The 17,327-nt window shown below is 42.9% G+C and overlaps 1 protein-coding gene across 1 annotated transcript; it reads left to right on the top strand.

Annotated features, from left to right (window-relative positions):
- Positions 1 to 1,725: 1,725 nt before the first annotated feature.
- On the top strand, positions 1,726 to 6,189 carry LOC105561729 (neuroligin-2-like). The gene is made up of 3 exons (XM_012011967.1): positions 1,726 to 2,098; positions 4,199 to 4,605; positions 5,860 to 6,189. Exons 1-3 carry the CDS (start codon positions 2,090 to 2,092, stop codon positions 6,041 to 6,043), a joined length of 600 nt encoding a protein of 199 aa, XP_011867357.1. The 5' UTR covers positions 1,726 to 2,089; the 3' UTR covers positions 6,044 to 6,189.
- Positions 6,190 to 17,327: the final 11,138 nt, after the last annotated feature.

A 17,327-nucleotide genomic window follows, 5' to 3' on the forward strand; every position in this document is an offset into this window, starting at 1 on the left:
AATCTTAGCCTTACCTGTTCTTTTCTCAACGTGACTATCGCCCGAGAGTCCGCATTCTACTGCATTCGCGTTGCGCTGCCCTCGTAAGGAGTAATGGCGTGATAAGATTAAGGGTTTAAGATTAAGATAAGCTCCTGTAATCGGCCGTGGGCATAATATAATGCATTTTAAAACCAGAAAAATTATCGCAATAAATGCAATACGTGTCCAAGGGCATTTCAATTTGTATACATTTGTTTATATTTATAAATAATTTAAATATAATAAAATGTCACAGGTATTTTCGTAATAATGAATTAAATATCTCGTAAATCTAATAATGTATGCTTGAAGGTAATTATTGCAAATTTTGAAATACTGTTTTCACAAAATATATTTAAATAATCATGTAATTAAATATTTACACGCAATCATAAATTTGGTTTTTACTTATTTTTATTTAGAGTTTTATCACATCAATTTCAATTTCAATTAGCTTGAAAAATTTCAGAAAGGTTCCTCGGGTTTTTTTCTTCCTCCTCTTTCCTCGTCTAATTAAATGTTGGGTTTAGCCCATTTAATCCCAGTACGTTACAATATACATGAGAAAAAAAACCAAAGGAGACAAGAGAGGAAGGAAGAGCATAAGAATGAATTATAAAGACGAGGGAGAGAGAAACGTAAAAGAGATAGGGGAAAAAATAGAAAAGAAGTTTAAAGGCGTAAATAATGATAATTGATAATGTGATGTTGCTTTAAGATCGAATAAATTAAGGTAAATAACAATTTTATTTACAAATAAGAATAATTTGCTAATGAGTTGAATGCAGCGGTACACAGTTGAATATAAAGTCTCTGTACAAATTTGAAAAACGCGAAAGAGCACACATATTGTTTACAAAGCAAAAGGAAATTTTATAAATTAAATTTTACAATTTTTTTGGATATATTTTTGAAGAATATATTCACGTTTACATAATTACTTTTATACAAATTGGTTTTCCTAATTATTCTATTTACGTGCACATTACATTTTACACATTTTCAATATAATTATATATTTTCTATACGCCAATCAATTAATTTTTGTGCGTATGAATATAAAAGTATTCGCCAAATGAATATTTCATAAAATATTTTATCTTTCATATCATAATGCGGCAAAAGAAAATAAAAATATTGACCCTTTTGTGACCTTTCCTTAAATGTGAGTACGCTATTGCGTTTTGATTCTGAATCGTAAGCTAACTCGTCGATTCTATTTGAAAATTAATTAGCTAATTATTAACAAAGAGCGATAATGAGTCATTCAATTCTACACAATATCCTCAGCTGATTTGACAATTTATTAATGACCTGATTTAGTAATCTAGTTGATTGCTATATGATTATCATAATCTGATATTAATAATATATAACTATACGCTATGTAAATTTCTCTTGCTCTTTGTGAACAATAACAAAGCCAGGTATAGTAAAATATGATTATCATTCATTGAATCATGTGTGCGCATGACTTCTTTTCAATAATTGCCTATATATTATTGATAGAAACTCTCACCTTACTGCATTGTACAAAGGAAACATTTCTGTACAATTATAATGACAAACGAACAAATAAATAACGTCAATTTAAGCACTTAAGTACAATCGCGAACGAATAAAAGAATTCTTCATAAAATATAATTGCAAAAGTGTGTTTTTGCAAAAATTAATTAAACACATTTTTTTATGTTTCAGGACTGCAAGCAGCGTTCGAAACCTAATGGGACATAATGTTCAAAATTTAATTAATTATTAGAAAAGAAGAGTTACAGTTGGTTGCACAAAAGAAATTACAGTTGGCTGCGCAAAATAAGATAAAGACAAGAAGAGAAAATGTTCGCAAATTACGACTCACGGAACGCGCATTTGAGAGACATGACAAAAGTTGTAACGATAGAGACTAATTTTCTTGACAATTAATTTGCAAAATTATAAATCGATTATTCTCGTTAGCGAGTGTAATAAACAAAATGCCAAGAGGCGTTCTGGGTTGAGCCTATGTCGACATCGTTCAATAAGTCGAGAAGTCCCAGGAGGGCGAACGGACTAATCGAAGTCATGACTCATGTGCAAGGTAAGATTTATAATTATTACCAAGTAATAACAAACGTTATGGAGGCACAAGTTGGTTATTAATCTAATTATTAATCAATGTTATTACTACCTTGAAAACTGACGGGTCCGACGCAAAAATTGAAAGTTCAATCTTCACCAAAATATTTTTATCTACAAGAGATTTTCAAGTGTTCGCCAAAGCAAGTAATAACATTAAGATTATTAATATTATTTTTCGTCTACCTCTCGACGAAGAAACTTTGGCGTCGCCTTTAATTCGCAAATCGAGGAGATGGATTCGCGGCAAGAACGCCGCATCGTTGATAAGGAAGAGAAATTATCAGAGCGAGTGACGGGGCCGAAACAGCTTATCTTCTTTTTCCTCGCCACGTGGATCACGAGGAAAACGTGGCATCGTTACACAACGTTGAATTTCCTTCTCCTCTCCGGGCCGATAAGTACTGATTTCCATAATGGCTCCACGTACGAGTGCACTCACTTATCCCTTACCCTTTCCAGCACTTCTCTCAACCCCCAACCCCGCCTCTCTACCTTTCTCTGCAACCATTCGCGTGTGTATGTACGTGTGCGTCTGCGTGTGTGCGTGTCTGCGTGTGGCTGTGTAACGTGTGTATATGTTCCTTCTCTAGCCGCTCATGGAAACTTTGGGTCTTCGTAATCTTATCGCGTAATGTGAATTCAAGACTCGATAATCGCACCGAGACGTGATTAATTTTTTGATTTACACCCTTCATGTATGCCAAAACGCCGCGACGTTTTTATGACGACAGTGTTAAAAACTCCACAGATTTCTGAAGTGGATATTTCAAGTTTTTCAACGAATTCTAGTTATTGTACATGTGGCGTTCCCCATATATTTTCTAATGGCTGATGACCGATGGCTTTTTTTTTTACTCTACCCCCGCCTCTTAAACTCGACGTTTTCAAACCATTCTTTCCTGGCTTGTACCTTTCGATTATTTTTGTACTTTCAACGCGCTAAAGTGAATTTTTATCGAAATATGTAAAAATATTAACCAGAGATTAATTAATTCACTTCAAGATATCTGATTCTGCTAAAATATGGTAACTGTACGATATCTATGGAAAATGTCTCCCCGTGCTTATCGAGTCTGAAACTTCCCCTCTCGCACACTTATCCATTGTCTTCAACTCTTGTCGCTGCTCCCTTCGGCCGTCTTACTTTATCTTTCATCAAAGAGACGCAGATGAAACTTTCCGTCGCAAGATTAGAATTCGCTAATAATCGAAGGGCGAGAAAGGTGTCGTTGCTATCGTGCATCCTTGGAGAAACCACCCTCAGAATATCGATTGCCCGCCGCATTGAAATGTATACCCGGTTATTCGTTCCTTTTTTTCCGCTTTTCTTGAATATCATTGTCATTTTCCAATAGAATCGATGTAACCGCGGCGCGTATTAATTAAATATTGATATAGTTAATTGAACGGGCACGTTAAATAAATACGCCACCAAACCAGCAACGGGAACAGCCACATCCTGAAAATTAAAACTAACAAAAATACGAAATTAATTGATGCGATCGGACGAGCAATCGCGTGCGAAATAATTCGCGATAAAGTGCAACTTCATTTGTTTCAACATCGCTTGCTGCAACAATTTCAAGTTGATGTTAATTAATAATTATTATTGTCATGGAGTGATATTATGAGAGCACTGTTTTGTCTTCTTACATTATCGTACCTGTAGTTTACTAGTGTCTAATTAATTTCACCTTTTGCGTTTTCAGCATTTAATTTCAGGCGCTGTTTGTATCAGAGATTTAACGCAAACATTTGTCGCGCTAAAATATTAATATTAAAAATTGTGGCGACGTTTTAAAAAAAAACCATTCAATTAATTAGCTATTTCCATTTGTAAGAATCGTTTTTATATTGCACAATAAATTGAGCAACGTTATTGCGCGGCACGGAGCAGTTTTGTCGGGTTGAAATAACGAGGCAAACGAAGCAACCGTAAATTCACATAATGCAATTGCAATAAAGATTAACGTTAAAAATGAAATCAACGGAGAATTAATGCCCGCGGTAATTTGCAATCAATAATCCATGGTGCCGCGATGCATGTAATATTTTCCAGAGGTGCTCATCGGGATGGGGGAGACTCGACGGCGCCGTAATTAATCGCGCGGGCGTAAATGAGAGACGATCGTCGCGGGACGCGGAGGTGATCCATAGATCGTGTCGGGCGCGATCAGTCGCGGTAGCGCGGGCGAGGCGAGGGGAGGGTGGCAAGATGGAACTCTTCCTGATCCTCGTTTGCCTGGTCGCGCCGCCCGCCCTCTCGCTCTCCATCAAGAGCAAGCTCAACCCGCGGATCGTCCAGACGCGTTACGGGGAGGTGCAGGGTACCACGAGGTCCTTCGATTATGCCGCCAAGTTCCTCAAGCCGATCGACGTGTACCTTGGAATACCCTACGCCACACCGCCGGTCGGCAGCAACCGCTTCTCCCCAACGAGGGCGCCGAGTCCCTGGGACGGAGTCAGGTAAAACGTTTCTTTTCAACTTCTTCGAAGGCGGGAGCCAATATCATTTAGCGAATTTCATTTCCTCGTGGTGCACGCGCAAAAATTACGAGCAACATTGACGCAGGGCGGGGTCGAAAGTGTCATTTTAATTGGGCGCAGTTGTACCCCGGGAAGCCAGGCTTCGTAAACTGACTTTCGAGAGAGCGACGTTCCCCGAGAAAGCTCAAATTTCATTCTGATATACAACCGCACCCTTCGACTTCAGGTGAAAGTATTGCGAGTGGAGCAATGAGAATATTACATTTTCTATTTGTTCGACTTTTGTTTCTCCGTTCCATTTCTAGATAAATTTACCGCGAATAATGTTTATATCGAAACCTCGAGGCTTTTTTTCCCCATCGCGATCGAGTTTGCAGGGAGCTGCGCGGAAAGTTACGTCAAGGCTAATCAATTTTTATTTTCGTGCGCGAAAAGTCGATCGCATTCACGTTCTCCTCGCAGTTAGAAGCAGATACTTTCCAATTTTATAACAAGCACGATCTTCTCGAAATACTTTGGATGCCGCGCAGTCTTCCTAACTCGAAGTGTCTGGGAATATCACAGGATATACAACATTCTAAAATTATGCCAAGATATTCCTTGGCGAATCTTTCGAATGCCGACGTTATATTGCTGCCGGGTCCGCTTGCAACTGCACAGCTACCAAAAAATTGTAAATCTCTCAACGAAAAGTGATCGCGACGACGAGTCACTTTAATATTCGTCAATTTAATCAATTAACACGGGGAAATTCTTTTAAAAATCGACCAAACTGGCATAAAAAGTGTTATTTAAATCACAACGTTTCGACCTCTTTATCGGGTCCTTTTCAAGTGCAATCTAATGTTGACTGAACATTAGATTGTACTTGAAAAGGACCCGATAAAGAGGTCGAAACGTCGCGACTTAAATATATATCACCTTTTATGCCAGTTTGGTCGATTTTTAAAAGAATGTCCCCGCGTTAATTACCACTGGCGACAATAAGCCTCTCAATTTGGTTGAGCAATTAATTAAAGAAACGAACACCGATGGAGGTGTAATTTTCAAGATACCAACTTACAACAGGTGTAATAACAATGTATGATGTAAGACACCTGGTGTACGCGCGACCCTAAATACATTCCCGTCAACGACGCCCGTCCTTATTGAACACGGCGACGCGTATTCCACGCGAAACTTTGACCGTTCGGTTCGTTGTAACGCACGAACGATTTCCGATTTCCTCTGCAGATTATCGGACTCGGTGGGTCCGGTCTGCCCCCAAAAGCTGCCGGACATCGCAAACGAGCAGGAAGCGCTCGAGCGAATGCCTAAGGGAAGGCTGGAGTATCTGAAGAGACTGCTGCCTCATCTGCGTAACCAGAGCGAGGACTGCCTCTACCTGAACATCTACGCACCTGCCATGGGTGAGTGAACGTACAGACCCTCCGGCGATTCAGTCGCGCGAGCAACTTTGTAGCCGTCACGCGCGATTACGTCGATACGCCTTGCCATAAATAAAAATCTCGAGTATCTGAATTTCAGTGACGTAATACATAACTTCAGTCTTGACGCCGTGGAAAATGTATTCGCGGATTTCCCCCCCCCCCCCCAAGAGAAAAAAAAAGACCTACTCTTACGACGAAACGACAAACTCTCTCCTCTTCGTGTCTACTTGATTTGATTATCGAAACGAATTTGTCGACGGCTAATTGAATCTTCTGAACTTGCTCGAGCGCCAACAGTGACGTCATCCGAAAAGTAGACTGGAACCGAGCTTGAAATTGTGCATCGTACATCCCTTTATTCGTACACCGAGACGTTATCGAGCTGCGCGGCAAGGTGGTGTAGTCAAATCGATCGATCAAGTACCGAAACTTCTTTATACGCTCTCTGCACTTCGGAGTCACAACCAGAGACGATGCTCTCGACACTATCTCGAGGGAAGAACTTGGTAATGTCATTCTGCAGAATTGCGTTCATTCGTCAATTTTTCATTTTTGTAACGTATAAACTCCCAAGTTCCTTGAGACTTTTGAATAATGATAAAAGAAAATCAGGAAATTTTAACTCGGGCTTAATTCAGAATACTTGAGTAACAAAATTTATGAACTCTTTTGAGATCGTGGACTTTAAGTTCGCGATGCTCGAGTAACAAAATTTATTAACTCTTTTCCTCGAGATTGTAGGATTTAAGTTTACCTGTGCGAGAAAAAAGAAGAATTGTCCAGAGGGTAAAACAATTTACCCCTCATTCTCCTCTAATATTAAAAACTTGCTCTTAGCAAGTTGTTAAAAATAGATTCATTAGCGAATAAATTATTTTTGCGCGTGGATATACATAATGAGTTCAATCCGTCAACCCTTTTGAAAAAACGGAATTTTAGATGGGCATTAGCAGATGAAGTAATCCTCGCTGGTCGCCGGGCTAGCAGCGTTGAACGAACGGCGCGGAAATCTATGAGTGGCTGGGGGGGGGGGGGCAGGGGGTAAACGGAAGGGCGGGAAATGCGGGAAAAGCCCGAGGCAGGAAAAGCCGCCCCGGCAAGGCAGGGACGTTTTGTTCGTTACAGAGTGTCCCGATTAAAAAACGATTTTTAAGATGATTCACTGGCGGCCCAAATTGAATCGCTAATCTAAGTTTGAGGGAACTTTTCCCCAGAGTCGGGGGAAGGCCCTGTGAATTATGGCGGCCGGGAATAGATGTCATTGACCCCCGCGCGCGATCCCAATATAGCGGGGCGGCTCGCGCGCGGACGGTCTGAAACTCAACTTCCCCGGGATTGTGCAAGTTATTGAGCTTGAGCTGGACCAACGTCTCGCCGAGAAGACACGCGGAACATTCCGAATAGATCGGAGATTAGAGCCTATGTGACGTGTAATTACTAAAGTCCGGATGATCGACGTAATTGGAAAATCTTCTTTACAAAGAGAGAATACATTCCGGATGTCTGTGATTCTTTGTTCATTTTTTATCTGCGATTCCTCGTCGCTTCTGCGGATCTCATTATCTTCATTTTTATCTCTGCTACGCGCAAAAACACGGGGCGCGCGCGCGCGCGCGCCCACGTACACGCGCGTGCTCGCGTACGAGCGGAATTATCTACGTATACTCTTAAAGATATTTTCTTCGGATAAAGACGACGCGGGGCGGTCACATTTGCCGTTCAATTTCCGGCCCCGAGACGTTGAGACGCGTGGAGCAGCTTGCAAGCGCAGGGAAAAGCGAAATTTTCTATTTCGCCCGAGAAAATTCAATGATATACGATTATTGAAACACCATTCACTCTGGCCGACATACGTGGAGACATAAAAAGGCTCCCTCAAGCTGAGGAAAAGGCCGAAGGAGAAAGTTCGGCGAGAGATATAAGGGCGGGAAAGAGCTTAGGTGACGGCAATAAAAAGGGTTGAAGATGAAGAGGCACAACAGCAAAGAAATATATTGCGCGTACCTGCCACGGTGTTCGACGTTGCCTCCGTGGCTGGAAACTGAAGAGAATGACACGGAAAGATTTATCAAATATTTCTCATTTTTCTGACGCCCGCGCCACTGACACGTGGCTCGAAATTGCTTGTTGAAATCTCTTTGCGCCATTACGGACTGCGCGAAAGTTTCGCGAGATTATAGTGTGAACTCTAATAGATCTGTAAATCCTTCATGGTCTTTGTCGTTTGAAATTGAAGAAGTTGTTAGAATTTCTCCGTATTTAGTAAGTTTAGATTCTTACTTGCTTACAATGTCGACGACATACTTGGAAGATTCTCAAATTTATGTCTTCTTCTTCCTCTTCTTTTTCTTCGTCTTCCTCTTAAATCGGGCTTTTTCCGATTAATACATCTCTTGTAATCCGGACGTCCAGCTGTCCATCCATCTGTTTGGGGGTCTTTTAGATGTTGGTTTCCCATTTCTCGCTGTTCTTGCTATTCTCCAAATTTTTGTCGAAGGTGCAAATTAATTAATTTTATTACACTTTAGATTTTCGCACTTTGCTTAATTTTCACACTTTTTCAGTTACAATGTACAGAGTTGAAGCCAGCCTCTTTTAAAATCTACAACTGTAACCAATAAAGGTTGTAACCCATTCTGTTATTACTTTACTACAATTTGTGATTAGATTTGAACCAGAGTTTATCTCTTGCCTGACAACAGCTTGCAAAATAGCAACTTGCAATCTCAAATCGAGTCTGTTAGAATTTCGCCGTATTTAGTAAGTTTAGATTCTTACTTGCTTACAATGTCGACGACATACTTGGAAGATTCTCAAATTTGTGTCGAAGATGCAACTTCATTAATGTATTTCGTTACACTTTAGAGTTTCGCAATTTGCTTAATTTTTTTTCAGTTACAATGTACAGAGTCCAAGCCAGTCTCTTTTGTAATCCACAACTGTAACCAATAAAAGTTGTAACCCATTTTGTTATTACTTTACTAGAATTTGTGATTAGATTTGAGCCAGAGTTTATTTCTTGCCTGATAACAGCTTGCAAAATAGCAACTTGCAATCTTAAATCGAGTCTCGGAAAGTGCGATTTCCAGACAAGCCTGAAAGGGATACGTTTCTTCCCCGATGCAGTATTGTCTTCCGGATTCTTACGTAATGGAAATTTCTATCGAAAGTTTGGATCCAGTTAATGCACGTTGTCGGCACTTCTTCTCCCCCGACTCGGGGTGGGGAGGGGGAGAAGAAAGTTTCCGTTTTCCTTGGAAGACTCGCAATTACACGGCCGCCTGCACTCACAATTCCGTCGACGATAGGTAAAGCCCAGTATCGAACGTATGGCGGAAGCGGAAGAAGACGGAGATAGGCGGCGAGTTTTCGAGGCGCGAACTAATAATCGAATCCACCAAGTTCGCGGAATTTGTTTCAACTCTCAGAATACTTTGGAATAAAGATCCCCGGTCTCTTCGTGATTCACGAGTCGCCGGCAAAAGAATGCCTTCGCCATCCTTTTAGGCGAAAGTACGGCTCGGGAAATGATTTGTTCGTCTCGCGCGGAAGATAAAGTGTCTCGCTCTCCAAGTTTGTTGGGGATTCATGGCCCCGGGCGATTTTCTTTAAAAATATCGATATAATCGATGTGACGTGACCGTACGCTCCTCCGCCGTTGCTTCAGTCCGCGAGAGGGAGAAATTTTCTCGGGAGGACGTAATTTGAAAAATTGAAGGGTCGACTCCGCGGTACGCTGAGAAAATAATTTTTACACATTTCACGGCGCATTTACGAAAATAACTTTAGGACATTATACCCGCGTTAGCCTGCGACGGAGCGACAGGAAATTTAATGTGGCAAGCCGAGGGAAATCGCACGATCCTTGCACATCCTTCCCCTTTTCATGAAAGAGAACGTCACGAGTGCAGAGTGCGCATTCGCTCAACTTCCGGCTCGAAAAGGCATTACTAATAGCTCTCGTCGCTGTGATTAATGGCGCTGGAGTGCCGCTCGTTTAGTCGTTTTATTAATTACGCCGGATAACGAAGGTCACCGTCTCTCCGCACGAGACTGTCATTTATTATGCACGACGCCGCGATCGGGAAATCAAGTATGCTTATATCGACGTGTATACATGCGCGAGCAATTCGGTAATTACGAGATTACCGAGGTACAATTTTCAAGTCGACAATGAACAACGAGCAATAACAACCTGGGAGGGCCTGTAAAAATTTTTACGACCCTAATCTTATTTAATTCCCGGGAATAACAGCGAGTCATAGACAACAACGTTTCGTTTTCCCTCTCGCGTAGAAAAATACAGGTAAATGAGATCTCTCGCTAATGTGAGACTGCCATGCTTAATTTTACATTGGAGAGATTAAAATGTCTGAGCGGCACCGAAAGAGGTTTTCTTTGCCATCTGCTCATCTCGAAAGGGCAGTGTAATAAGAAAGAATACCCAGGACCATTCCTCTGAAACTCTGGGCTGTTTCGCGATACAATTTTAAAGTCGACGTTCTCGTCTCGCCTCGCTGCATAATTCAGCAAGTTCCGCGAACAGGAGACGGCAAGATAAAGCAGGGGATCGATTCGCTGCTGATTTAATTATCTTTTAATGAAAGCCGAGATTCCCCGGACCGCTGTAATTTTACATCGTCCACGAGCTGCGCAAATGCGGAATATAAATGGTAATTAAGGCTTGCCAGATGGACCATGCCGCTGCGTTATTCCGGCCGATATAACCAAAATACACCGCGGCTAAGTGAGGTCTGACAGACTTGTTAACTCCGCCGGATTTATTGCCGCTTTCCATCTTCAAACTGCTTGTCGTATCTCCTTGCTATTTGTTGGCATCCGGTTGATGTCGATTCTCTCTCTAAGTCTCGCCGAAAACTTCGCTTCCATATAATTCCAATTTAATTAACAATTCAGCAGCTAAATTGCGTGAGTTTCGCTTGGAGATGCATTTCGCTTCCCAAGGTGGAAGACGGGGAAAAATATAGTAAAAGTGAGTTAAAGAAGTCAATCTGCGCGTCTCTAACTAACGTTTTTATCGTTGATGATATTCTTCTTAATATGATTGACGCTAAGCAGATGAACAGTGTGGAGGATCTAATCTATTTAGCGCGATCTAAAATGTAATAAAGGATCATTTGTATTACAAGGACTCCATGTTAGTAGGAAATTAATAACTTCCCGAAGACGCGTGATTTCGAGAACGAGAGATCCGAGGTTCGCTTCTCAACAATTCAGATAGAGCGACGTAGTATTTAAAGATGAAGAACGAAACGAGCAATACGTCCGCGAGTGACGCGCCGGTGCAGAACTATTTTAATTGAACGAAGTGAAACTACTTTAATTAACGGGAACAATTCTCTGTCGGGAAGGTGAATTTTCCCCCGACACGCCCGAAATGGAGGGACAACTACATTTCTCGCAGACATTGTTGCTATCGCCTGACATTCGGGCTGTCGCGCATAGCCGGCCGAACCTCATGCGAGCGAGGGGAGTTTCCGAATGATTTTGCGCAAATTAGCGGCGGCTAATGGGCGTAATGGCATCCTTTCATGCGCAAAGGATCACATCCTCGCGCCGCTAAAGTAATTAATTATCCGTGGAGTTGCCGATAGCGCGTGCACAGCGACCTCCGCGTTGCGTATAGCGTAGATCAAGCTCGTTTCGTATTCTCCTAACTCGTCATTCTCCATCATATCCGTCATAAAATACGAGGTCATACGTTATGCATGCAATTTTGCCTCACTCCGTACAGGGCTGTCTACAAAGTTGTACCAAGTGCCATCTTGGAATTAAAGTTCTCGCTTTACAGCTTGAAAGATTACAAAAACTGAGACGCTCGATTAATTGAGCATTCACGCACTGAGCGGTTCTATTGATTAGCTCCTAACGTTTCCCGCGTAAAAATTATTATTCAAATAATTTTATTACGAATTGTGGGCCCTAAAATGGATTGCTGTCTTTTCTTTCCCAGAGAGTGTCGCCGTTATACAATGTTAAGATCCCTGGTCCCTGCTGCAGTTGTCCTTGTTTAATCACGAGAAATGACATTTTCAAATAAAATGGTATTTGGATTTAAAAAACCACTTCGGCGCTTTAGCGCACTTATAAAATCATCCGAAGTCTATCTTCTTCCTCAAACAAAGCTTAATGTGATATAAAGCCTACTTCGATCACATTCGTTTTACGGCTGTTATTAACTGTCAAGGAGAAAGAATGGTTTTCGGACAATTTTATGAGATAGGCTTTTAATATGAGATAGCGCGGGCTTCCGCTACATTAATATTGGTTCGACCATGAATTTATTGCCCTTGGAGTGAAATCTGTTCAGTAGAAAATTCACCGTTAGATCGTGCGTATGATCGTTGCTAAAAACAAGATCTGTAAAATTAAGTGTTGAAAACCCACTATCCCATATTAGGAGCCTGTCTCGTGACAGAAGACTTCCCTCTATTTGCTAAAGCGATCTGAAGTGTTATTTTCCAAGTATCTTTTCATTTGTAAACGTAACGCAAGAATTTCTCGGCGCGTCGGGTACTTCGCGCCTCTAATGTCATTAAACAACTGCGGGGATCAGGAGTATTAAGATTTCTGTCTTTAAATAACGCTCGGAAATCGGAAGATCCGGTACACTCCTCTCGCTTTGCGGTAACGTAATACCTCGTCAATTGCGCGTCTTGAAATGCCGTTATTTTTTCAATGGCGCACTGTGCCGAGTTGTAGTTACTGCATAATGATTCAATTAACGGAGATTGCGATCAACCAGAAGCGCGCAAACATATTTCCGGCGCAGCCGTGATAGCGTAATCGGACTTGTCACTACTGGCAACATCGATTCTGTCCTTCGTTGCTAAGCAATAATTCTCTGCTATCGCTCGCGACCTCTCGAGCAGAACACTAATTCGTCTCTTCCACCCTTCCGACCCCCCGTCCCCTCTGTACTTCCGGATTTCAATTTCCATCGTATCTGCCATCATGCACGTGATCCGATCAAACTAGTCGTCGTCAACGTAATGCGAGCATCGATGGAAATGATTGACAAATAACAAACGGAGATAAGAGAAAGTTGTTTACCCTTTTCCCGATCGTTTAAAAGAGTTTCGCAAAGTAGCACATTTTGAAGAATTACTTACCAAGATTTGAAAAGGCGGAATTGCATAAAGAGGCGCCTATATCTACGCGCTCTCTAATTGCCTTCAGTAAAAATTCTCGCAAGATACAAGACGCGATAAATTAACTGGGCTAAATTACATTAATTTCCACGCTTTTTCCTCGGGACTCTTTATTCCTCCGCTCCGCTAAACTTCCTCTATATGCATATTCGTACACGTTCAAGTTTCGCGAAACTAGTAGCATGTTTCTTATCACTGGTAATTACTTGCGAATTTAGGGCGGATCGACTTCTTGTCCAGCGTGTTCTAATCGCTTTCTTAATGAATCCTTCTTAATAATTCCGCCTGGGACTGAAAGGCGCGCAGGTGCAATCATTTACCCCGTAATAGCAACATAATTCACGCGAAACGTCACGTGGTCGCTCAGCGCTCGCGACTCAGCCGTCGCCGTCTTCTCGGCAGGTCCTTCAACCCGGTCCTTCAGCCCACTCCCCTTTACCGGAGTAATCCAAGTAATGTGCATGGGCTTCGTGGATTAATTAAGAATAATTAAATTTCCCCCGACGGGACGCCGCGGCACAAAAATTAATTTAGAGTTTTTCAAACTCCCCGAGAAGAGCGCTCCTTCGATCTTGATTTTTTTCGCCTTAAGAAAAATAGCGGTAGGTCGGAGCCTTCCCCGTCTTACCGCAGGACTTAAGCCGCGCAGTTATTGTTTCCAGCGACTGATAATTAAATTTCTTTCGGCCAGCAAATCACGGAGCCTCTTAAATCTAACTCGTTTAACCGATCATCACGCAATTTCCTCCTTCCGGAGGTTATTATAAAAGACGCGGTTTTTTTTTCGATTGCGATTAACAAGAGAAAAATAGTCGGGGACACAAACGTTAGAAATAAAGTCAAATCTCTTTCCCACAGAATTTACTTCCTCCTGCCAGAGGTTATTATGAAAGACGTGTTGTTTTTTTCGCCTATCGGCCTAGATTAACGATTGCGATTAACAAGGGAAAAATAGTCGGGGACGCAAACGTAACGGTTAGAAGTACAGTCGAGCCTTTTTCCCCCCATAGAATTTAATTAATCTCAAAAGCACGAAAGTGCAAACGTCACATACGTTTTTGTCAAATTCCCGTGGGCATGGAAACGCATCTCGCTGTACGGCTAATAAACAAGCAATTTTTTCATTTGATTCTTTCCTTTGATACCGATTTCGCGTGCTGCAAATTCGATGCATTATATATTACGAAATTCACGACCGATGGATTTCCGCGGCATGCCACACTCGTCGACGATTTCATCATATTAATTATGACGTAAATTTTCCATTGTTATTTATTAATAATGCATATTGGCTGTGGCGCGCGAGCGCGCGTTCTCGGACGAACTGTTGCTTCGCGTATAGTTATTAATTACACGCGCAGTTATTAATTACACCAATGTCGAATATTAAAATTCTGATTAAAGTGCCGATTACCTGCCGCACATGTGTCGCCAAATAAAAGCCCCCAGATAATAATAACGACGCTAAATTGCGGCGCACACTATGAATGAACATCGAATAACTGTAACGAGAACAAATTATATCGCACGCGCGTAACGCGAATCGTTTAAACTTTTGCCGCGTCGCCGACTTTTGTTGGAGAAAACAAAGAATTTGCGGCAAGTTAATTCCGTAACGTGCGCTTTTCACAATGTTATACCACGAGCACGGAGAGAGCGGTTGGTGAAAAATGAATATTGGCAATAATCAGCGTACAAACGGATCGCGCGTTGCCTTAAAATCGCTCTTCGGCAAAGTCCTCTTCAAAGGGAACATAAATTTGAATGGCGCTCCCGGTAACTCCGTTCTCGATGATCTAACATGCTCTTGCGTGGAATTGACGATATCTTTATGTTGAGTTTGCCATTGTTCGGCGCACAAAGCTCTCCGGCGATTTCACTTAAAGTGGCCGGGCACGGGGATTTTCTTTTTACGGTGGACGCTGTGAATTATCAAATAAATATTTTCACGACTCTCTCCACCTCCTCCTCCTCCGCGCGAAAATCCAAGCACGTACGTGCTGGTGAAAAGCACGTCATGCTGACTCCTTCGCATTAGCTTCCGCACACATCCGACGGAAAGTGCGATGCCGGCTTCTGCTTCCGGATTTAACCGTCTCAATGCCTATCGAGAAACTCTATGCTGCCCTACCTCGAGCCACTGAATAAAAAGACGCGTGGCTCGCGATTTAGAAAAGTATCTTTAAACGGCGAGAAAAAAATATTCTTCTGAAATTGGACCGTTGGCCACGAGTCGCGGGGAAATAATTTCTCGGGCTATTTTTCAGGCGAAAAATCCAATCAACAAAGTTGCAAAGAGTGACGTTAAATTGGGACGCGGCAGCTTCTTACGCGAAATTTGCGCGACGGTTAATTCGCGCTCTTTGAAGGTTCGTGATGAATCGGCGAACCAGATATTAGCTTTCGAAGATTAAGTGACTTCTAAAAAATGCATAGACTTCTTAAAAAACAAGAGAAGCCCGCTCACGTGGCGCGGTAGATAGCGTAATTCCGCGGAAGCATTATATCGTCGTCTCAGGCGCTTCCGTTTGATTGATCGACGAGCAAACCACAGTCGGCGTTGGTGCAAGGGGTGATCGATCGCTCTCGTCTTCGACACAATCGCGAATCCCCGCGGGTCGTTTCCCCCTTGCCCGATAAATCGCCCCGCCGAGTAATTCGCGTATAAAACTACCGTGCAATTACGATTAGGCGGTTGAATTTCCCACACTCTCGGAGCTCCTGGTTCGCCGTGCCCGCCGGAGAGAGAATCATGGATCTTTCGCTCTCTCTCTCTCTCTCTCTCTCTCTCTCTCTCTCTCTCTCTCTCTCTCTCTCTCTCTCCCGGATGACGGTGAACCACTCCGGAGTCGAGCTTGCAAAATTCCGCTCGGTGCCGACGACCTGCTGACCTAGAAAATGTTATCTTTCCCGTCGATTTGAATTATTTACCAAGAATCCGCTCTCTCTCTCTCTCTTTCTCTCTCTCTCTCTCTTTCCTCCTTTGAAACCGGGGGCCTGGTCACTTCGGTGCGCGAACTCTAAGAACTACTCGCGTACTCGCCTGTACGCGCTCGGTCCTGCGTTTGACTGTGAAATATGGTGCCGCGCCACACCTTCTCGCAGGCGGGGCAAGTATTGTCTCCGGCGACGGTGCCTCGCGATTTTTCCGACCGCCGGAGGGATCCCCGCCTCCCGGGACGTCGGCGGGACAATCGACGCTGGTATTTGCACGAACGTGCGATTTGTATGATCTACGCTCGTCTGGTGCCCGCAAATACGGGCTCGGCGGGGCTCGGGTCCGCGCGACGCGGGCCAAAACTTTCCCGCCGATTCGGCTAAGTGCTCAAAACAGTTGCCAACACCGGCCACCCGCCGCCGCCGCCCTTGAGACCGGGTTGGAAGGACGTAAAAAGGCGGGGCACGGGCGGCCCGGGAGGGAGGAAACCCCCTTCGGATTCCTGCTCGAGGAGCGGGCGAAATGGGCGAAAGCTTTCGCGATCCTTCACCGTAATCGTTGTGTCCATTGATATACAAACCTATGCTGTATGTAAGTAACAGGATGCGCTATTTCCTTGAACAAACGCGAGTTCCACGTCTCTTTTATTGAACGAAGGAATTGTCCGCCGCATATGCGCGAGGGAATAACTTCGATTTCACGTCAGATGCAGGATTCCCCTCCCCTCCTCCGTTGTTGTGTGCGCCTGTGTAAAGGGACGACACTTCCATTTTGAAGCAATTCCGCGAGAAAATGCTCGCCCTTGAATTCTGGGGGCAAGGGGTTGATAAAGCCCAGCTGCCAGGCACTCCAGAATAGGCCCATTCGTTTGACGGGATTCGCCACGAAACAAAGTTCAACGTTATTTTATTATAAACATTCATAAATATTTCTGCTCTACGCTCGCTTTAAGACGGTATGAAGTATTGAGCAAAAGGAAGCTGACAAGAGATTTTCTCTTGCATTTTATGTAACTCGATTTCATCATCATTTTGGCGCAAAATGCCCTTGAATTCTGAGAGGGGTTGATAAAGCCCAGCTGTCAGGCACTCCAGAACAGGCCCATTCGTTTGACGGGAGTCGCCACGAAATAAAGCTCAACGTTATTTTATTATAAATATT

The sequence above is a fragment of the Vollenhovia emeryi genome, unplaced genomic scaffold, assembly GCF_000949405.1.
Source record: "Vollenhovia emeryi isolate VEMERY1.0 unplaced genomic scaffold, V.emery_V1.0 DF939202.1, whole genome shotgun sequence".
In the NCBI taxonomy this organism is placed as follows: domain Eukaryota; kingdom Metazoa; phylum Arthropoda; class Insecta; order Hymenoptera; family Formicidae; genus Vollenhovia; species Vollenhovia emeryi.